At 64.3% G+C, this 21,131-nt stretch overlaps 1 protein-coding gene across 3 annotated transcripts; it reads right to left on the bottom strand.

Annotated features, from left to right (window-relative positions):
- Positions 1-5,953: 5,953 nt before the first annotated feature.
- Positions 5,954-17,336, bottom strand: RNPEPL1 (arginyl aminopeptidase like 1). Of its 3 annotated transcripts, none has more exons than XM_061189083.1 (11): positions 16,664-17,336; positions 11,928-12,068; positions 11,250-11,383; positions 10,616-10,732; positions 10,204-10,439; positions 9,864-9,977; positions 9,368-9,480; positions 8,867-8,978; positions 7,649-7,879; positions 7,411-7,553; positions 5,954-6,950 (listed from the first exon to the last, which is right to left on the bottom strand). In XM_061189083.1, the coding sequence occupies exons 1-11, from the start codon at positions 17,189-17,191 to the stop codon at positions 6,663-6,665; spliced, it is 2,157 nt and encodes a 718-aa protein (XP_061045066.1). In that variant the 5' UTR covers positions 17,192-17,336; the 3' UTR covers positions 5,954-6,662. The 3 variants fall into 3 exon arrangements, with proteins under 3 accessions (XP_061045066.1, XP_061045054.1, XP_061045059.1); XM_061189071.1 differs by having other exon boundaries at positions 11,250-11,401; positions 16,664-17,335; XM_061189076.1 differs by having other exon boundaries at positions 8,867-8,975; positions 11,250-11,401; positions 16,664-17,334.
- Between the last annotated feature and the right edge of the window lie 3,795 nt (positions 17,337-21,131).

Raw genomic sequence — 21,131 nt, 5'->3', positions numbered from 1 at the left:
ACCCCACCAGGCCCCAGACCCCTGGTTTGGAGGCCTAGGGTCCTCATCTCTGCTGAGGTTCTAGAGAAGGGAGTGACCGCATCGTCTGACATCTCTCTCTGGGATGCTTACGTCATGACCCTTCACCCCCGTGGTGCTGACTCTCCCAGATGTTTATGGCAAGCTGGAGGCTGCACCGTAGCTGGATGGAATCAGGAATGGCCTGGGCTCTGCTTCATGTGGGTGTCCTGAAGGACTGAGACAAATTTCGCCGACCTGGGGTGTTGGGCAACTGGTCTGCTCCAGGTAACACATTGGGGTGGTGAGCAGCGAGCTGGGGCCAGCCCAGGATCTGGACTCTAAGTGGGGGCCTCTGCTGTGCCACTTACCCAGGCTTGCAAGCTCTGGAGAGCAGGCAGTTTCCTGTGGGCACGTCGGTGTCCAGAGCTGGGTCCATGCCCAGAGAAGGGGCCAGGAGGCAGTTGGTGCTGGGTAGGCAGCAGCCCAGGTCTGCAGTGTTGGTTTGTGACCAACACTGTGATGGCATGAAGGCAGCTCTCCTGTCGGCCTGCGGGCACAGCTCCGCCTGGGCCACACTTACCCCCACAAGCCCTGTGGTGCCATTCCCCACCTCTGGGTGCAGAGATGACCCCTTGGCCAATTAGCAGTAGTCCCCTCTCCCTCCTGGGCCCACCCCCCGCCCTGTGCAGAGTGGAGCCTCTGGCTTGTGGGTATCAGGAGGCGTTGGAAGCAGCCTGGGGTGGGAAGATGAGGAGTTCTGGGGGCAGCTGGTTCACAACCCCAGTCTCCACAACCGCAGGTCCTGGGATGGGCAGTTATTTAAAGTCTGACCTCAGGGCCCTCGCTGTAAGGCGGGAACACCAGCTCCATGTCATAGCGCTGTTTGACAGTTACAAGTGAGACATTGGGAGGTGGAGCTGGAAGAAGGATTGGCCTCGGGCGCCTCAGGTTAGGAAGCTCTTGAGACGCGTTCTCAGTTACATTGACGCGTCTGAATTGCAAGGCAGTTTCAGGCCCACAGAACAGTGAAGGCCATGTGCCCCACCCCAGGCAGCCGGAGATTGACTCGTGTCCCGGGCCTGCGGGCAGTGGGGTGCCTGCCCTTCTGAGCAAGCCCTTCTCTCCGGGACTCTCCTCCTGAGGGGACGGAACAGGTGGGAGGTCCCCTACCTTAGCAAGGCCCTGGGTCCGTAGGACCAGCCTCCACCATGCACATCCCAGAGCTGACTCTGGCCTCTGAGCGTTGAGAGACGATGGGAGCACGGGGGTCCACCCCAGCAGGGCCGGGAGGCATGCAGAACAGTAGTCCAGGGCCCCCGAGCCAGGAGCACCCTGAAGTCACCTGAGCAAGGATCACCGGAAACCTTGCCCTGCTGGGCAGCTGTCCCAGCCGCTCTCTGGGCCCCCGTCTTCAGCTACAAACTCCGCAGTGCAGAGGCCCTGGGGCGTGCTGAGGATCGAGTGAGACACAGTGCTGGGCCTGGGCCGAGGGGCAGTCAGTGAGGGCCACGAATGTGGACTGTTCCTCCGTGGGACGGTCTTAGCTGGGGTGGAGTGGGAGTGGGTTCTGGAAGCTTGGGTCTCTCCCCTGCCCCTGTCTGAAGGTTCCAGCTGAAGGAATCTTCCCAGGCAGGGCTGGAACAAAGTCATCCGTGTCTTTCCTGCAACCCGCAATCCCTTCAACAGAAGTGAGGAAGGCTCCGCCCCTAAGGGCTTGAAGGGTCAAGTGCATTTGACAATGACGAGACGTGGAGTTTGTATGATCCTCACGCATCTCAGAGGTAGGTGTCACTGTCCCATTTTACGACAAAGAACCTGAACTTCAAAGGGAGGAGGTGGCAGCTCAGGACCCCGCAGCTGTACGTGGGACGGAGCCAGCATTCCGAAACCAGGCGGGCCCAGGTCACTTTGCTTGCTGACAGAGGAATGGATTCTTTTGGGGTGATGTTTTAGATTAAGTTTTGGGGTTTTTTTAACCTCATTGTTAAAAATAATACATGCTCCTTATAGGAATTTCCCCCCTTAACTACTGCTCCAAAATGGTCATGTGTTCTTAAATTTTATTTTGAACACAATACAGGTAATTTCTTCCTTGACTTCAGTCCTCTGAGGTGACCATATTTCCAAAGTGGGATATTTTCTGCACTGCGGGCGTTGCATTCACTTCTGGTCGTGGAGTCTTTTCCTCTCTGCTTGCTCATGCGTTTTTGAACAAGGGAGGCTTATCCGGGCCTGGGTGGGTGGGCGGGAGTGCTCTCAGCACCCTGCCCTGCACCCGTTAGAGCCCCTCTCGGATGCTGGGCTAGCCCTGTGGGCAGCCTTGGCGACACCCCACATTTGGGTCCTTGCCCTACTCTTGGCCTTCATCCTCCCAGGGTCTGGTCAGTGATTATTTAGAAAGAAAGTGAAGAAGAAGAAAAAAAACCCTTAACCCTTGACATCAGATTGCTCTTGGTGAAAGGACAGCCTGTGTTAGGGTATGTGGGTTACGAGGCTGCCTGGGGCGTGGCGGCCTCAGGTGGCCCAGCCTGGCCGGGGAGGTCTGATGGTGGGTAGAGGGGGGAAACGACTAAGGAAAGGAGGCTGGAGTCCCGGATGTGTTGAGAGTGAGGATGCCTTGATCAGCCTGAGCTTCTTCGTGCGGCCCAGTCTCTCCATGACCCCGGGTCTTGGGCGAATTCCACTGCTTCGCTTTTCCTGTGTACTTTCCCTTCGTAAGGCCCTTTGCTGACGCTAGGAGCGCTCTTTGTCTGATGCTCCGATCCGTGAGTCCCGTCTTCATTGTGACCATTCTTCTCAGGTTGCATTTTTTTAATTTAAAAAGTTGTCCCTTTAAGAAACTTCCAAGGCCTCTGACTGGTTCTTTTTCCTGACTCCCGGTCATCTCACAGGTCCCTGTTCCTGTCTTAGGGTTTATTTCAAACCACCCCCACCCCGCCATTGTGTGGCTGAGATGTTAGTTCTGTTCTGATTAAGTTGTTAGCCCTGCTTCCCTGGGGGTCAGTTTGGGCCGGTGAGTGTTGGCCGTTGTGCACGTGGTTGGTGCTCTCCTGGGTGGGTGCTTGACTGGGCCTTATCTTCACATCTGAAGTTCCACCCAAGGCATCTGGCCTGAGAGAGGGGGGCTTACCCCCAGTAAGTCCCAGTAAGAGTGGGGGAGGGGAGAGAAGCGCCCCCAAGGCGAGTCTGGACCGCACAGGACACGGCTTGAGGGTCTCAAGACGCCCGTACCTGGACCCCAGAGAGGCTCCAGGCAGCGCGGGGCTCTACGCGCAAACCCTCACGCATCAGCTCTCCACACGCCGTCTCTCCTCGCTGCCCCACCTTCCCTGGCCCCAGCAGATCCGATGCTCATGGCCACTCCCGTCCCCATCCCGGACGTCACCGCCCTCAGCCCCATTCTCCTGCCTGACTGCTCCCTTCTCTGTCCCAAAAGTTCTGTCTCCCAACACTGCCCTCAGCCCCTATGGTGGTCAGTACTGCCGCTGGCCAAAACCTCCCACCTCCATGCACGTGGCAGGGGTGGACAGACGTGGCGCGTGGCCCCAGCGTGTCTGACTGCTGGTGTGAGCCCCTTCACAGCCCCACCTCTGGCGTGGTGCTTTCGTCCATCAGCATGGGTCCTTGAGGAACCAGTGACAGGAAGCCCACACCCCCGCCTGGCCTGAAGCGGACACGAGGCACGAGTGAGAGATAAAACTTCGTCATTTAAAACACTGGTATTTTAGGGACTTCCCTGGCGGTGCAGTGGTTAAGAATCCACCTGCCAACGCAGGGGACATGGGTTCGAGCCCTGGTCCAGGAAGATCCCACATGCCGCGGAGCAACTAAGCCCGTGCGCCACAACTACTTAGCCTGCGCTCTAGAGCCCGTGCACCACAGCTGCTGAAGCCCGCGCACCTAGAACCCGTGCTCCACAACAAGAGAAGCCACCGCAATGAGAAGCCCGTGCACCGCAACGAAGAGTAGCCCCCGCTCGTTCCAACTAGAGAAAGCCCGCGCGCAGCAACGAAGACCCAACACAGCCAAAAATAAATTAATTAATTAATTAAAAATAAAATAAAATAAAACGTTGGTATTTTAGAGCTGTTTGTTGCCAGAGCACAGACATCGGCCCCAGAATAGGTGTGAGGCTGTATCAGGACATAGGATGCAGGCCGGGGGCTGGCATGGGCCCATCACTGGAAGCTGTAGTATACAGCCACAAAACATTTGGTAGAACTCAACCGTGATGACCCATGAGGCAAACGATGTCCAAAATAACTCACAGGTCTGGTGGAAGAGCTTGGGAAACCCTGGCAGCCTGTGTTGGTCACAGGCTGCGTTTGGCAAGATACCACGAGGAAGAGATAGGCTGAAAAAACATTCCCGGTTTGCAAGCTGGGAGGAAAAGGAATCGAGAAAGGCAGGAATGCAGGGACTCATGGGGTTGAGAGGCCACCTGCTCATCCCAGAGGGCAGATCGGAGTCAGGACAGTGTGGCAAGGAAAACACCGAGGTGTGGGTGTCACTCCGGTGAGACTGTGGGGCTTGCTTCTGAGCCTCGCAAAGTCGGGCGAGGCCGGGGGGAGCGAAGCAGGCGCCTCGGGTGTGGCTGCACGCCCACAGAGGCCATGTCAGGACCTTGGGGGACCGCAGTGCTTTTGAGAGTTGCACTGCCAAAGAAACCAGGAGGCTGGGACTAAAAAGTTTGTGACTAGAGACTTGAAAATGGCCTTGGTGGGGAAGAGGCCGAGGAAGCAGTTCAGCCCCCAAAGAGGGCATGGCCAATGCCACGTTCAGGTGTGGTCAGTTAGACAGGAGGAGGACCCTTCCCAGGGCAGAGCCAAGGGCCACAGAGAACCCAGGCCTGGGGGAGCCTGGCCCAGGATGGGGTCCCTGGCGGGCCTCTAACAACACTGCTATGGGGTGGGGGCTGCTGGCCCCCCGTGTTTCTCCCTCCGCAAGGGTGTTGTTGCTGCCGCCCTGTCCCTGTTCCCCATGGGCGGGTGGCTGGCCTTCCAGCTCACGAGTGGCTGGGCCGAGGGGAGCCCCACCTGGCCCTGGTGCTGGGACAGCCCCCCGAGACCTTGGGCCGTGACTGGATGGGGCCAGGTCAGCTCCTGGCCGGGGCAGGGGGGTGCGGTGGAGGGGTTGGATCTTGAGTGCAGAAAGGAGAGCCAGTGGGACATCTGGTGACCTGGGGGCCGGATGTGGCAGGGCCAGGGTTGCTGGCCCACCATTTGTGGTCCTCCCACGCCATGGCCCCTTGGGTAGAGGGGGGCTCTGTGACTGGGTCCGGCCAGTGGGTCAGGTGACATGTCACTGCGGGGCCAGAGCGTGTAATCCTGGTGGGAGACCCACAACCAGAGGTGTGCTGCCCCGTGAGCCCAACCCCGCGGGCAACCAGGAGGAGCAGGGCCCGATCGCTGCCCTTTGTCGCAGTGGCTGCATCAATCCCAGCGCCCACAGTGCCCATAGCCATCCTTCGTGGCGATGCCCCAAGTGGAGTCCCCAACCTCACTCCCTCTTCCAAGCCCCACCAGTACCTGCAGCTTCAACTGCACCTGTGCTTGCAGATGTCCCTCCTTCTCCATCCCCCAAAGTCACACTCACCTCTTCCTTTACTCCAGTTTGGGATGGGGGACCACTGCTGAGAAAGGCCCACAGCAAGGGTGGTGACAAGTGGCCTCCTTGCTTTGGTGTTTGGGGGTCCGGGGCGGGGGGGGAGGGGCTGGGGAGGGTGGAGGGTGCCGCTGGTGCTCAGACCCCCAGGGCTGCCGGGCAGGATCGGGGGCTTCCGAGGGCAGAGCCGGGATGGTCAGGAGGGGCTGGGGGCAGAGAAGAGCCTCAGCCCTACCCATCCCCTCCGGCCTCTGGCCGGGAGCCTGAGTGTCTGGCGGTGACCAGCTCAGGACCCCGCCCCACGGCAGCTGGGCAGGTGTGAAGGAGCTGGGACGAACAGGCCGGGAGGTAGTTTGCAGAGTGGAGGTTTAATGGGACAATCACGGTGACCCCGCACAGTGGTCCCCCGGGGGGCCCGGCTCTAAGCACTGGGTTCCCCAGGCCTCTTCCAGCAGGGTGGGCCTAGAAAGAGCACCAGCGCCGCCTGCCCCTCCCTGTGTGTTATTGCTGCACTGGCCCCAGGCAGCCCCAAGACAGACTGTCCCGTCCCACTCCCCCTGGGGCCTGGGATCCCGTGATCCCGTGTTCCCTGAGGAGCTAAGGCTTTCCGGGGGCCCCTCCCCAGGGACATCCACCCTCTCCTCGGTGTCCCTTCCCCCCACACGGAGGGCATGTCTGCGTCCTCTGCCGGGGGCCAACCGAGGCTGCCATCCCCGGGGGTGGGGTGTGGGGTCCGCGGGGAGGAAGCACGCTGGGGGGACAGCGTGGCCCGGGCCCCCGGCAGATGTAAGGCACGGTGTGGCGGTCGCCATCGACCCAGGGGCAGCGTCTGGCAGTCAGTGTTGAGACAGGAGGGTGTGGCGTGTGCTGGCCGCTCCAGGCCTGCAGTGCAAGAGGGCTGGGGGGACCAGGTCCCCTGGCCTTGGCCGGCCCCGGGGAGGGCCCCAGAGAGCCTGCAGGAGGGGTGCGCGGGCCCGGCAGAGCTCCCGGCCAGGTTGAGGCGCGGTCACGGTGGGCCGGGGCCCAGAAGGCACAATCGTGGTGTCGGGAAGTCAGGGCTAGGCAGACACGTTGACATCCCTGAGAGAGATGGCGCTGCCGGGGGCCTCATCCCCAAGCAGCAGGGCTGGTGCGTCCGCGTCCGCCTCCGAGTCCGCTCCGGCCCCGCCTTGCTCCACGCTGGGCTCTGTGCCGGGGCCCAGGCCCTGGGACAGGATCTGCTGGATGGTCCGGCGCAAGTTGGGGTGCAGCCGGCCCTGCGTCTGGTAGAAGACCTCCAGGGCGAAGGACTTGAGGGCGCCGGTGCAGAGGTCCTCATACAGCGGGATGGTGTACATGCGGGACATCTGCGGGCGGCCGCTTGTCACGCTGGCCGCTCCCCGGCCCCTCCCGCCCGCCGGCCCCAGGGCTGCACTCACACTGCCACAGCACGCGCCCCACTGTCCTTGCCTCCGCCACTGCAGGCCTCTGTAGAGGCCCCATCTCCAGGGAGCTCGGGCTAGGGGGGCACTGCCGGGGGACAGGTCTGGGGAGTGGCAAGGCCGGGCCCCTGCAGGCCTGGGGCCCTAGGGCCTCTGAGGAGCTCAGATGGCCCAGCTGTCCACGCCCAGGGCCCAGTGGGCCCAGATCCCCACCCTGGACTCTGCTCCCAGCCTGGCCCTTGGGCACCGCCTCCCCAAGGCCCGGCGGGGTGTGCGCTCTTCCCCCCACTGCCAGCCCCGACGCCACGTCTTCCCCACCCCATTCTCTGGGATGCCCAGTCTGATTGGGCGGGGGCGGGGGCGGGGCCCGCGCCGGTGGCTGCACCTGGCTCTCAAGGAAGCGCCGGACCCTGTGGAGGTCGGGGTAGTAGTCGTTTCGGACGACGATCTGCAGCCAGCGGATGCGGATCTCGGCGTTCATCGAGTCCAGCAGGGAGGAGTAGCACTTGGACAGGCTCGTCACCACCTCTGCCGGCCACGGGCAGGTCAGGCCAGCCGGCCCCACCCTTCCCCCACCACCAGCCCCTCCCTTCCCCCACCACCCCGCTGGCTGCAGGACTCACCCTGGGGCAGCGGGGACCCGTCCAGGAGCCGGTCCAGGAAGAGCGCCGTCTGGAAGGTCCTCCACTTGGAGATGTCGATGGTGCTGGCGGAGGCGGCCGCCTGGTCCAGGGGCGCCGCGGTCCACAGATGGAAGAGGGCCTCCACGGGCCGGGTCAGGCTGGATCCCTGAGACAGGTCTGGCTCGGCCAGCGGGGGGCCCGTGGCATTCAGCCAGCGCTCAAACTCCAGCCCTGCAGGGGAGACGCCACCCTGGGGTCCCGAGCAGGCCTGCCCAGGAGACCCCAGACCCCGAGGGTGTGCCTGGGTGTGACTGTTCCGGGGCCTGGGAGCCCCGAGGGCGGGGGCCATCTGGGGAGGCCGGGGTCACCTCTAGCCCCTGCCACTCCAAACCACTGGGGTGGCTTTGGCGAAGGGGCACACAGAGGCTCGAGCTGGTGACTGAGGGATCCCTGACCCCTCCACGCCTCTCCTGGGTAGAAGACAACGAGGCACTGTAAACCCATGGAGGGGAGGTGGCGGGATAGGCTCTGCCCCACGAGGGGGTAGGGGGCACCACCCTGGGAAAAGGATGTTCCTGCTTTAAAACCGTGGAGCTAGGCAGCCGTGGGGGCAGGTTCTGCCCATCGCCCACTCCCAAAAGCGCTTGGAGCACTTACCAAACCTTCCCAAACACAGGGTCCCCCTGCCCACACCTCCCAGCCACACCTCACTGCCCTATAGCAAGCCCTGGCTTCTCCCTAGACGTCAGACTCTCCAGTCTCTTCTTTGGCCCCCAAGCCCTTGGACCAGGGACACCCCCATGAGCCTCACAAGCAGGCCAGCTGCCTTCAGCTAGCTCTCAGGCAAACCTCTCTCTGTCTCGCAGATCCTGCCCCAGGCCCTTTGCAGTTTCCGGGGACCTCTTTCTGGGACTGCTTAATCAGGTCTTCCTGGGCTAAGTGCCACCTCCATGCTGGGAAGCACACCCTCCTCTCTGCTCCTATGGTGTCCAGCCCGAGGCCCACACTGTCCAGCGAGGGTGGCTGCAGGAAGGATGGATGAACCCGAGGGAGTTTCTTCCAGGCAGAGGGGGCATCTTGTGTGGTGGAGCCCACACGCCCGCCGCCTCCCTGGCAGGCCGAGGGCTAGCCGGCTGGGGACCCGCGGCGGCACGCGCCGCCTCCCTGGCAGGCCGAGGGCTAGCCGGCTGGGGACCCGCGGCGGCCGGTGGGCCTCACCTGCCCGGCTGTCCACGCTCTGCTCCTTCAGCTCCGGGAAGAAGGTCAGGAAGGAGTCCAGCAGGTCCTGGGCTACCACGCTGGTGAACTTGTACTTCTCCACGTAGGCCTGCTGGGGCAGGGGCAGGGCTCGGCTGGCCTGGGGGCTGGGCACACCACCACCATCCCACCACCCGCCCCACAGCTGGGGCCTGCACAGCCGGAAAGGGCCGCCGCACTGAGGCGTCTGCACAGAGCAGTGTGCAGGGCCCAGGGTGGCGCGGAGGCACCCGCTGCTGCCCCACGGGCCCTGCCAAGTGGTCAAAACTGGGAGGGAGGGAGGGAGGGAGGGAGGGAGGGGAGGAAGCACCCCAGGCACTGCCCGGAGAGAAGGCCACGTCCCAGCTCCGCTCACAGGCCCCGGCCACTCCATCCCCACCACCAGGAGAGAAGGGCAGCCCTGGGAGTTGGGGCAGAGATGAGGGGGCGTGCGGGGCTTGTCTCGGGGAGGGGGCCGCTCACTCGGAGAAAGCTGTCAAAGCGCTGGGGATCCCCGCAGAGCTGCGACAGGTAGTACACGAAGCAGTAGCCCTTCTCGTAAGTGAACAGGTTCATGAGGTGGCTGGGATTCACCCCTGCGAGCGGAACACCCATGGCTCTGGGCAGCGCCCTGACCCTCCCACGTCCCGAGGGACGGGGGCAGGATGGCGGTCAGGTGCTGTGTGGCGCGGGAAGCGCTGAGGGCCGCTGTCCCTCACATCTAGATGTCCCAGGAGTGCGGAGATGGGGCCTGCCCTACCCGGGGGGCCTCGGTGGAGACCTCAGCCCACACACCACGGTGACAGGTGCTCAGAGCCCGTAAGAGGCAGTGGCAGGCTGAGGGGCCCCTGCCCTGGCCTCTGCAGGGATGCCATGGTGGGGACAGGGATGCCCGGCCAGAGTTAGCCTGGGGGGGGGCAAGGAGGCCCTGCAGGATGACGTGTCCAGGGCCCGGAGCAGGGCCGGTGGGAGTGGGTACCTGGCTCCAGCTTGACCTGCAGCTTGCTGACTGGGCTGTCCTCGCCGAGGAGCTTCATCTGCCTATGCAGGGCGTCCAGGCGGAAGGCTGTCTCCAGACAGGTGAAGGCAGCACCTGGACGGGGCAGGTGCGAGGCTGCTGCCCTGGCTGCTCCCTGCCCTGAGCCTTGTGGAGATGACCCCCGGCCACCCGGCTGGACACATACACGGCAGGGGGACCGCACCCCAGGGGCCAGGCTGGGCTCCCAGCCCCGCACACAGTGCCCGGATGGCCCTGGTAGCCCAGCCTGCACGAGGCCACGGCGGTGCCCCCGCCGCCCTTCCTCCGGCCCGGGCGGTACCGTAGGTCTCGGTGGTGATGCGGCGCTGCGCGTAGGTGGCCAGGCCCTCACTCAGCCACATCTCCTCCCACGTGGCGTTGGTGACGGCGTTGCCGAACCAGCTGTGGGCCACCTCGTGGATGACGTCGATGATCAGGAACTCGTCACTCTCCAGGATGGAGGAGATGATGAAGGTGAGGCAGGGGTTCTCCATGGCCACAATGGGGAAGGAGGGGGGCAGGAAGACGATGTCATACCTGCCCAGGGTGGGGGGTGACCGTGAGAGGGCCGGGGCCCGGGCAGTGAGCATCACTTCCTTCTCAGGTCAGACAGGGCCCCCCACCAGGGGCTCCCGCTGCTTCTAGGTAGGGTGGGGACTTGCCCTCTGACCCCTCCTGCAGTCAGCCAGGCTCCCAGGTGCCCCAGGACGTACCTGCCCCACAGGTAGGGCCCGTAGAGGCGCTCGGCTGCGCTCAGCCACTGCTCCACTGCGCCTGACAGCTTGCTGGTGGCCGTGGGCAGGAGGCACGGCTCAGCCCACACGCGGCTCCTGTCACAGGGGAGAGGGTGGGTGGGGGCCGACCAGCCCCCATCCCGCTCACCCCACTAGGCCTTCCCTCTGCTTCTGGGCTCAAACACCACCTACACCTAGTCTGGCCTGGTCCACCGCCCAGCTGCTGCCCGCCGCCCTGCCTCACTCACTGCCACCACGCAGGCCCTTCCCACAGTGGGGGCCACCCACACGCGAGGGGCCGCTGGCGCCTTCTGTCTCTGAGTCGAGGGAGCCCGCACAGGCGCGAGGCTGTGTCCAGCGGCGGCCCGGCCCGGCAGGAGGACCAGCTTGCGCAGGGCGCTGGGGAGGCCGGAAGCCCAGCCTCCAGGTCTGGGGGTGCACGGGAGTGAGAGGAGCCTGGCAGGGACGGCCCCGGGGAGTGGCGATATGGCATGTGGGGTCCTCCGCCGGGCAGCTGCAGACGCGGGCCGCACACCCGGCCCACGGTAGGATCTCCCCGAGGCCTGGACTCCGGGCGGCAGCAGCGGCTGCAGGAAGCAAGAGGCGGCCCTACCTGGGCCCGATGTCTGCCGGCTGGAGGTCCCCGGCCACGAGGGCCACGAGGTAGGCGGGCACGGGGTGCTCCATGTGGAAGCGGTAGACGCCCTCCTCCTCCACGTAGGTGCTCTGTGTGGCACTCATCAGCACCTGCACCCCCGACGGGGCCTGTGTTCGAGGAGGCCCCACCCATCAGGGCACCCCGTGTCCTCGATGGGGAGCCCCACGCCCCGTCAGGGCACCCCGTGTCCCCAGTGGGAAGTCCACAGCCCGGTCAGAAGCCCCACATCCACGGTAGGGGATGCCACGTCCCCGACGGGAAGCCCTGCCACTTGGATCAGGTAGCCACATCACTGTCGGGGACCCTCTCAGCCCCATCAGGGGTCCCCCCACACTCTTCGGGGAACCCCACGCTCCTGGTCTGCACACCTCTTGCCCCAGTCAGGAGTCGGGTGGGCGTAGGGGTGCTGCCACGCTCAGGCCAGGAGCCCTGGGACCCAGCGACTCCGTCTGTGCCCTCCCCTCGTCAGGGTCCTATTGGCTCATCCTGGGTCCAGGACCCCGACCCTATCAGGCTGCCCCCTCCTGCACAGTGAGGAGGGTGGGCTCCTTCTAGAACAGTGGTCCCGGTGGCAGCTGGGGCCAGGCTCGGGCGGGTAAGAGTGAGGAGCGGGGCCTGCTGGTGGGCGCTGACCTTGACGACGGCCGAGTAGGTGCACTTGACGGCGGGTGTGTCGAAGCACGGGAAGAAGGAACGGTTGCAGACGGAGTGGCCCTGGGTGAAGACGAAGGGCTTGGCACTGCCGTAGGTCAGCTCTGGGTCCAGCCACCAGATCTGCAGTGGGCGGTGGGCAGGGTATCAGCCGACGGCCCCTGGGCTCTGGCCAGTGACGCCCTCCCCATCACGTGGGCTGAGGCCTCCTGGAGACCAGAGCTGCTGGCTGACGGCCCTCATTGTACCAGTGAGGCGGGGGCACCCGAGGCACACAGGGAATGGGGGGAGCCTGGGGGCCCTGCCCCCACAGAGAGCAGCACGTGGGGATGCCAGAACACCCCTGCCAGCCCAGCCTTGATTCCTGAAACCTAAGCAGAGTTCCTGGAGAGGGCAAGGCCTTGGGAAGTGGCCCCCACCCCCCTGTCCTTCTCAGGCTTCCAGGCCCAGGGCTGCTGGGGCAGCAGCTGGAGAGGGAGGGAATAAGGAAGGGCCCAGGAGGGGATGGCCTGACTGGGCTCATCCAGGGCCAACAGCCGCTCCTGGGCACCATCGCTTGCCCACCCTGGGCAGGCAGGGCAGCTGACACAGAGTGTGGCCTGTGCTTCGCCACCAGGGCCAGGCCTCTCTCCAGGTGGGAGGCCATGCACCCAGGGAGTCCCCCAGCCTGTGCCCCTCACACCAGCTGCCAGAGGGAAACTGAGACGGTCAGAGCACCCGAGTCCAAATTCTCACAGGCAGGAGCGAACCCGGTCTCAGCCAGGAAAGGGAGCCGGGAATGTGGACGTGTGGGGAAAGCAGTGCTTCCTGGTGACCCCCACGTATGCCTGAGCCCAGGGCCACCCCTGGAAATGGCGCAGCCTCACAGGGAGGGACCCCCCCCCCATGGGGAGAAGGGCTCCGGGCCAGGGCCTGTGGGCAGGGAGCTCAGGGCGGGCTCTCGGAGAGGACGGGCGGGACAGGAGAGGCCCGGGGGAGGGCCGCTGGGGCCACGGCCGGAGCACTGTGGACAGACCCCGCAGCGGCCACCAGCGCCCAGCCACCCACCTCCCGGGCGGGCCAGCACTGGTGGGTGCCTCGCTCGTCTGCAGGACGGACGGGGACCTCCGCACAGGACCTGACACCACGCACAGTGTCCTCGGGAAGGGCAGCCGTCGGGGGCGGGCGTGGGCTCGGGGCAGGAGTGGGGAGGATGCCCTGCAGGGCCTCTGCGCAAGGAAATGGCCCCCGCCTGGAAGATGCCTCCACTGCACGGTGCTGGTGGCCCGGGGAGGCCACGGGGGGCCCAGGATGGGGGTGCTCTTCGGTGCCGTGCCGCCTACCAGCTTCCACGCCTGCCGGACACTGTCGCCCTCGCAGCCAACCGCCCCCCAGATGCCGAGGCCAGGCCCCATCCCCACGAGGGAGCCCTCCCTCGCACCCTCGTGCCCACCACTGCCCCCAGCCTCCCTAGGGCCATTGCAAGACACCCCCTCTCAACTCCGGCCAAATATTCCGGGGTCTCCAGGAAGGTCAGCACGGAGCCTGGGGGAGCTCCACCAACCCAACCGCAGCCATTCTATGGGGCCCCAAATCTGTTCTCACGCCCCCTCTGCCGGGATGACACGATCATTGAAGCCAACTGGACTGTCCCTCGTCTACTTTAGTGACCGAGCGCACGCAGGCTCTCCCAGGGCCGTTACGGAAGGACCCCAGCCCCCTGCAAGTGACAGGTCTGAGCAATCCACAGCTGAGGGTAACCACAGCCGCTTGCCGCTGCGAGTTGTCCGTGCTGAGACCACAGACGTGGAGGACCCCAGACCCAAGTGGGGCTCCCTACCCCGCAAACCCCAGACCCCAGATGGGAGGCCATGCACCCAGGGAGTCCCCCAGCCTGTGCCCCTCACACCAGCTGCCAGAGGGAAACTGAGACGGTCAGAGCACCCGAGTCCAAATTCTCACAGGCAGGAGCGAACCCGGTCTCAGCCAGGAAAGGGAGCCGGGAATGTGGACGTGTGGGGAAAGCAGTGCTTCCTGGTGACCCCCACGTATGCCTGAGCCCAGGGCCACCCCTGGAAATGGCGCAGCCTCACAGGGAGGGACCACCCCCCATGGGGAGAAGGGCTCCGGGCCAGGGCCTGTGGGCAGGGAGCTCAGGGCGGGCTCTCGGAGAGGACGGGCGGGACAGGAGAGGCCCGGGGGAGGGCCGCTGGGGCCACGGCCGGAGCACTGTGGACAGACCCCGCAGCGGCCACCAGCGCCCAGCCACCCACCTCCCGGGCGGGCTAGCACTGGTGGGTGCCTCGCTCGTCTGCAGGACGGACGGGGACCTCCGCACAGGACCTGACACCACGCACAGTGTCCTCGGGAAGGGCAGCCGTCGGGGGCGGGCGTGGGCTCGGGGCAGGAGTGGGGAGGATGCCCTGCAGGGCCTCTGCGCAAGGAAATGGCCCCCGCCTGGAAGATGCCTCCACTGCACGGTGCTGGTGGCCCGGGGAGGCCACGGGGGGCCCAGGATGGGGGTGCTCTTCGGTGCCGTGCCGCCTACCAGCTTCCACGCCTGCCGGACACTGTCGCCCTCGCAGCCAACCGCCCCCCAGATGCCGAGGCCAGGCCCCATCCCCACGAGGGAGCCCTCCCTCGCACCCTCGTGCCCACCACTGCCCCCAGCCTCCCTAGGGCCATTGCAAGACACCCCCTCTCAACTCCGGCCAAATATTCCGGGGTCTCCAGGAAGGTCAGCACGGAGCCTGGGGGAGCTCCACCAACCCAACCGCAGCCATTCTATGGGGCCCCAAATCTGTTCTCACGCCCCCTCTGCCGGGATGACACGATCATTGAAGCCAACTGGACTGTCCCTCGTCTACTTTAGTGACCGAGCGCACGCAGGCTCTCCCAGGGCCGTTACGGAAGGACCCCAGCCCCCTGCAAGTGACAGGTCTGAGCAATCCACAGCTGAGGGTAACCACAGCCGCTTGCCGCTGCGAGTTGTCCGTGCTGAGACCACAGACGTGGAGGACCCCAGACCCAAGTGGGGCTCCCTACCCCGCAAACCCCAGACCCCAGACCCAGGAGGGGGCTGCCTCTCCTGCAGACCCCAGATCTTAGCAGACGCCCAGGCTCGGCAGGGCTGCCTATCCAGTTCCTGCAGACCCAGCCAGACCACTGTCAGCGTTCACAGACGTCTTCAAAACTTCCTTTGGGCCGCTATGTCTCTGTCCTCTCACGGTGAGGGGTCTGCAGCGGTATCTTCCTCTTCTGCGGACCCCCAGGGCTGCCCCAGATGTTCAGAAGGCCTGTCTGGGGAGCCTGTTCAAAAATGCAGACTCCTGGGCCCTGCCACAGAGCTTCCTGGGGCTGGGACCCAGGAATCTGCATTTAAGGAGACTCCCCCCGCAGTGGGTCCTTCTGCAGGTAGCCCTTGGCTCATGCTGGGGACAGGCCCCCATGGTCAGGCTGCTGGGGATACGGTCAGGCCAGCAAGGGTGGCCTGTTATGGGCCCTAGTCCCACCACTCTGCCAGTCTTGGGTGGACCAGACACGTGGGCTCCAAGTTCACAGATCGAGGTCAGGGAGGATCATACCCCTTGGTTCTCACGGCTGTGGTGGGAGGCACACATGCCACTGTCAGAGACCCAAGCTACCCCAGCAGGTGCCAACCCAGCAGGCCAGGGGCCAGGCCAGCACACCCACGGAAGCTCACAAAGGAGGTGAGGTGGCAGCTGAGGGCTCCTGGGAATCATGCAGGAAGCCCATAGGTGTGTGTCTGCTCTAGGCTCTTCCTGTCCAGATGTCACCTTGATGGCTCCTGACCTGATGCCTCTGTGCCACCTGTGCATCACCCTATCCATTTACATGCCGTGGGCACTGACACATGGAAACTTCTGGGGCCTCCCAGAGCTACGTGTATGTTGTGTGTGTGTGTTTGGGGGGGGCAGTGTCACAAGTGTGCTGTTCACACGGAGACCCAGGAACCCCCATGCTGCCAGAACGGAAGGCCCTGCTCCATCCTGAAAGCCCTCCTATGCATAGGTGGAGGAGTGCTGCAGCCACAGCACCCAGCCTGGGCCACCCAGCCTTCCTGCTGAGTCCCTGGGGCGGCGGGTGCTCCACGTCCAAAGCCCTGCAGAGCCTACGTGTGTCTGTGTTGGGGACACGGGGCAACCCTGCCGCCGCACCCGCCAGTCCCCAGGGGGCCTGAAGCATTAGAGCCAACCGGGGCCTCTCCGCCTCCCACTCCGCCAGGTCCGTCCCTCCTGCCACCTCCAGGGAACAGTCCTCTGAAGGGCAAGTCACACGGAGGCCCTTCCACATCTGACACTGCCTGGCCTGCTTCTCAGTGCCAGGCTCCCTTAGATGTATGGCTTGGCGTGTGCTCACCAGAAGCTGTCCCTGTCCCCAGGCAGGGACAGTCCCTGCACACCTGAAAGGAGAGGCTTCCCGTGGTGGCATGCTGTCCCCTGTCCCCACGGTCCAGGGCCAGCACCCAGGCTCTCGCTCGGTCCAAGGTTCCTACGGGCTCCCCGGGCACCAGCTGGGAAGCACTGCAGGCACCTGGACAGGACTCCGGAGCCAGGTGGGGAAGTGCCAGGCCGGCCCCATCTCTCCACAGGTGCCTCAGGCGCAGAGCCCACATTAACGCCCCCCCTAGCCTGGCGGCAGCGCGGGGAGAAGCCGCCTGGAAACGACCCGGCGACCAGCCCACCGCCCCAGCGCCCACCCGGCTGCGGGGGACTCACGGCGGGGGCGTCGGTCGAGGTGTAGCGCAGGATGACCTGGAACGGCTGGTGCGCCTGCAGTTCAGGCGGCAGCGTGACGGTGAGCGAGGAGCCGTAGTCCGTGAAAGGGTCCACCCTGAAGGCCAGCGGGCAGCATGCGGGCTCCGCGCCGGGCGCCTCGGGGAAGGCGGGCAACGGGGGCGGTGGCGCGGGACCCGGCCCGGGTGCAGCGAAGGCGAAGGCGCAGGGTGGCTCGCCGGCGGCGGCGGGGGCGCGGCGGAAGGCGGCCGAATGCAGGCGCAGGGCCGGGTGCGCGTCGAGCACGAGCGCGCGGGGCGCGGGTCGCCGCGCGCACAGCTCGAGCACCAGGCAGCCGGCCAGCTCGCGCGCCTCGGGCCGCAGCTCCAGGCCCAGCTGCAGGTGGCGGAGGCGGAAGAGCTGCGCGCTGGAGGCCGAGGCCACGTCCAGGGCGGGCGGCGGCTCGGGCGGCGGACGCGCGGGCGCGGCCTCGGCGCCGGGCGCCTTGCGGCAGCAGCACTGCGCCGCCATAGCCGCCGCGCTAGGTGAAATCCATGGGCGGCGGCCGCGCCGGGCCGCGAGGAGCGGGCGAGGGGCGCCGGGAGACGGCGGCGGCGGTGGCGGCGGGGCGAGGGCACAACAGGAAGTCGCGCCGGGAGCCGCCCGGCCCGGCCCCGCGCCGTGCGCCGCCCCGCTCGGGCTCCGCTCGGCCGCCGCCGGGGGCGCTGTGCGCGGGGAGACCGGGGAGCCGGGGGGCACAGTGAGCGGGGGCGCTGTGAACGGGGAGACCGAGGAGCCGAGAGCGGGGCTAGGACCGCGAGCCCGGGGCGCTGTGCGGGGCGGGGGCACGGGGGAGCCGGGGGCGCTGTGCCAGGGCTGGGGCCGGGAGCCGGTGCGGTGCATGGGGCTGCAGCTGCCGTGTGCAGGTGGCCGGGGCACTGTGGTGGGGGTGGCGTGGGGGGCGGGGCGCTTTCGAGCCGGGGTGCGCCGGGCGGCGGAGTGGCCCTGCGGTCTCCCCAGCCCTTTGCGCTTCCTACCCGGCTCGCGTCTGGGAGACCCCGGGAGTCAGGATGCCCGATCCCTCAACGATGCTGCGGGCCAGGTTCCTGGGGCAGCGACTGCTGGGACACCTGGGTCAGGGAAGCTGAGAACTGTGGCGTCTGGAACTCAGTGTTACTCATCCATTCGGGAACCTCTGGCCCCAGGAATGATGGAATGATTCCCGTACACCCGACCCGCTCCTCTGTGAGACCAGTGGTCTGTGTTACGTGCCATATGGTGCATGGCGGTGCTCGAGAACCTTAAGGCTGTGCTGTCAGATAAGTGTAGCTATTTATTTATTTATTTATTTTTAAAAATTTATTTGTTATTTATTTATTATTTATTTTTGGCTGTGTTGGGTCTTCGTTTCTGTGCGAGGGCTTTCTCTAGTTGCGGCAAGCGGGGGCCACTCTTCATCGCGGCCTCTCTTGTTGCGGAGCACAGGCTCCAGACGCGCAGGCTCAGTAGTTGTGGCGCACGGGCCCAGTTGCTCCGCGGCATGTGGGATCTTCCCGGACCAGGGCTCGAACCCGTGTCCCCTGCATTGGCAGGCAGATTCTCAACCACTGCGCCACCAGGGAAGCCCAGTGTAGCTATTTAGATTTAAATTAAATTAGAAGTTCAGTCTCTCAGTTGCACTAGCCATATTTCAAGGTCTCCGTGTGTGTTTGGAGGGTAGTGTCTGGCTAGTGGTAGCCATCCTCGACAGAGCAGCTATCCTATCATTGTAGAAAGTTGTGCTGGACGGTGCTGCCTTAAGGGCTGTTGGGGCCCTCGAGGAAGATCGTATAGGTGAGTGCTGGGCAGTAACAGGACCTGGCCTGCCTGTCCCCATTCCACCTCGCCCAGGCCTGTCCAGAGACTTAGGCCCAGAGGGGATGCCTGCAGACCAGCGAGGGTGCTCAAAGAGCTAGCATCAGGGGGATCTCAAAGCCATGGAACCAGAGGGGCCACCAAGATGTTGCCGTCCTCATCGCGTAAGAAGTCAGACCCTTAGGGAGAAGGGGCTTTTTGGCCTGGAATCCCACCCACCTCTCTCCCCTGATCAGTCTCCCTGTGGCAAAGTTGGGGCCTGACTCACAACGCACTTGACCTCGATGGCATCCCCGAGTAGCGTCTGATCCTTCTGGGCTCAGTATCCCAATCTGTCATCCATGTGATCCTGCCTGCCCTCCTCCCCGGGTGGGGGGCTGGATGGGAAGGACGCCTGAGTGGGAGGACACATGTTCACTGATTCAGAGCACCTGCACCGAGGCATCTCTTCAGTTTTTCCTATGTGCCATCTTAGCTGGGGGGACACAATCTCCTTATCGGGGCCCCACCCCAAACTCGCCAGTCACCTGGAGGAGGGGGTTCAGTCCTGCATCCGAGACTCAAGAGGGAAGAGAACTGGGGTCTGATCAGTCCTCTATGCCTTCAGGTGGCCCAGCACCTGCCCAGGTGCCAAGGGCAGAGTGCTTTAGATGGCACTCCCAGTTTGACCAGCCTTTTGGAGCCACCCACCCCCCACCAGGCCAGTGGGGCTGGAGTTAGAAGACCTTCAAGAGGACCATGTGTGGGCACCCACACTAGCCTGCCCTAGGCACCCGCAGGCAGGTCTACCAGCCACCTGCACACTCAGGGCAAGTTAACATCAGGGGGCTTCTCGCCCTCCTGGTCCCCTGGACTTGGGTGAGCAGGGATTGGGTCTCATCCCTTCTCTCCTGGGCACCTCCCAGCGGCCAGTTCTGCACACAGAAGGGGTGGAATGGGGCAGTCCTGCAGGTCCAGAGGGGCTGTTACCACCTCTTCCCACCCCCCCGGGGGGGGGCGGTGCCTTCCACCCCACATTTTTGTAAGGAACCAACACAAGCCAGTCTTACAGGAGCAAACAGACCTGTTCTCCAGTATTAAAGGCAGCCCACCAAGGCATTTGTGAACTGTGAAGGCCACAGGGGTCGTCTCCACCCTGTCCCTGTCCTGCAGAGGACACTGCCTTCAGTGCTGGGGGTCGGGGGCACTGCCTTGCTGACAAAGGTCCAGGGTGGCTGCAGTGTAGTCCTCCTCTCACCCCACCCCAAACCACTTAGGGGAGAGGAACCTGAAAGTCGGGACTGCTAGAGGCTGGGGTTTCTCCCATAGGAATTTTCATACACCAGCCTTTTGATGATCAAATCCTGGCTGGCTTGGGTGGGCTGATGCAGCTGACACTCCGCCTGCAGCCCAGCTTTCCCCTGATGCACGTGGACTAGGTACCCCTATTCAAGTGCGCTGGCACTGGGAGGGGAGTGGTTTCCTGGCCTCACTTGCCAGCGGGTGGACACGGAGGCAGGAGGGCTTCCAGGAAGCCTGTGGTGTTCAGATGGGTGCTGTGTTATCCCTGGGTCAGAGGTCCTAGGGATACCTGGGCCTCTGGTGGCAGCCAAAGTTGGATGGTTCTCAGAATGGAGCTGGTGGGACAAAAGGCTGATGTGACCCACAGATGTCCTTCAGCCTGGCCCAGGCTCTGACATCCTGGCAGCCCTGTCACCCAGGGCCAGGTCAGCAGGTGAGGGGGTGTGCCAACAAGGGTGTCATGAGCACACAGGGTAAAAATGTGGGCTCAGGTCCTGGCTCCTGACCTCCTAGCTGGGCAAACCGCTCAGCTCACCTGAGGTTACAGATGGAGCCACTGGAGCCTCACCTGCCACGTGGAGACAACAGCAGGAGCTTGTTTATGGGGTTGATGGAAAAGTGACACGAGCTATGAGGGGCTTGTGGGGAGTAAGTGGCAGCTGGCAAGACTTCCATAAAGGTGTGAAAGTCGGGTTAGCCACGAAGAGCTGCATTTGGGTTATGACAAGGGCTGTGGCTCTTGGACATGGGGGCTGCTGATTGGTGACATCGCACCAGGCTGGGTGCTGACCTGCAGGGTGTGGTGTGTGCTCTGAGCCAGGGACCATCACAGCTGGAAGCCCAGGTGCAGGAGCAAGAGGGTTGGGGAGGAGGAAGACCCTTTCACAACCACCCCAGTGCCTCACTCACAGAGTGTGAGCTTCCCATCCCCACAACTTTGGGCTCTGCTGGGTCAGAGGTCTTCATCTGCAGGTAGGATGCTTCCATCTGGGGACACACCTGGATGGGGGGCTGAGACACCACTTAACCATTTGGGGCTCAAGCCTCAAATCAGGAGTTGCTCTGCTGGGTGAGGTGACTAATCCTGACTTTTCTTTTCTTTTTTTTTTTGGCCGCACCATGCGGCTTGCAGGATCTTAGTTCCCTGACCAGGGATTGAACCTGGGCCCCAGGAGTGAAGGCACCGACTCCTAACCACTGGACCGCCAGGGAGTTCCCTGATCCTGACTTTCAAGGGGCAGCAGGGCTTTGCTGCTGCTCAGGGGGGCCAGGAGGAGTATGCTGGAACTCAGGGCATTCTCCTGATGCCTCCCAGTACTCCCTGGTTGTATGGCAG

The sequence above is a fragment of the Eubalaena glacialis genome, chromosome 1 (genome assembly GCF_028564815.1).
Source record: "Eubalaena glacialis isolate mEubGla1 chromosome 1, mEubGla1.1.hap2.+ XY, whole genome shotgun sequence".
In the NCBI taxonomy this organism is placed as follows: domain Eukaryota; kingdom Metazoa; phylum Chordata; class Mammalia; order Artiodactyla; family Balaenidae; genus Eubalaena; species Eubalaena glacialis.
This window is presented reverse-complemented; position numbering and strand designations above follow the sequence as displayed.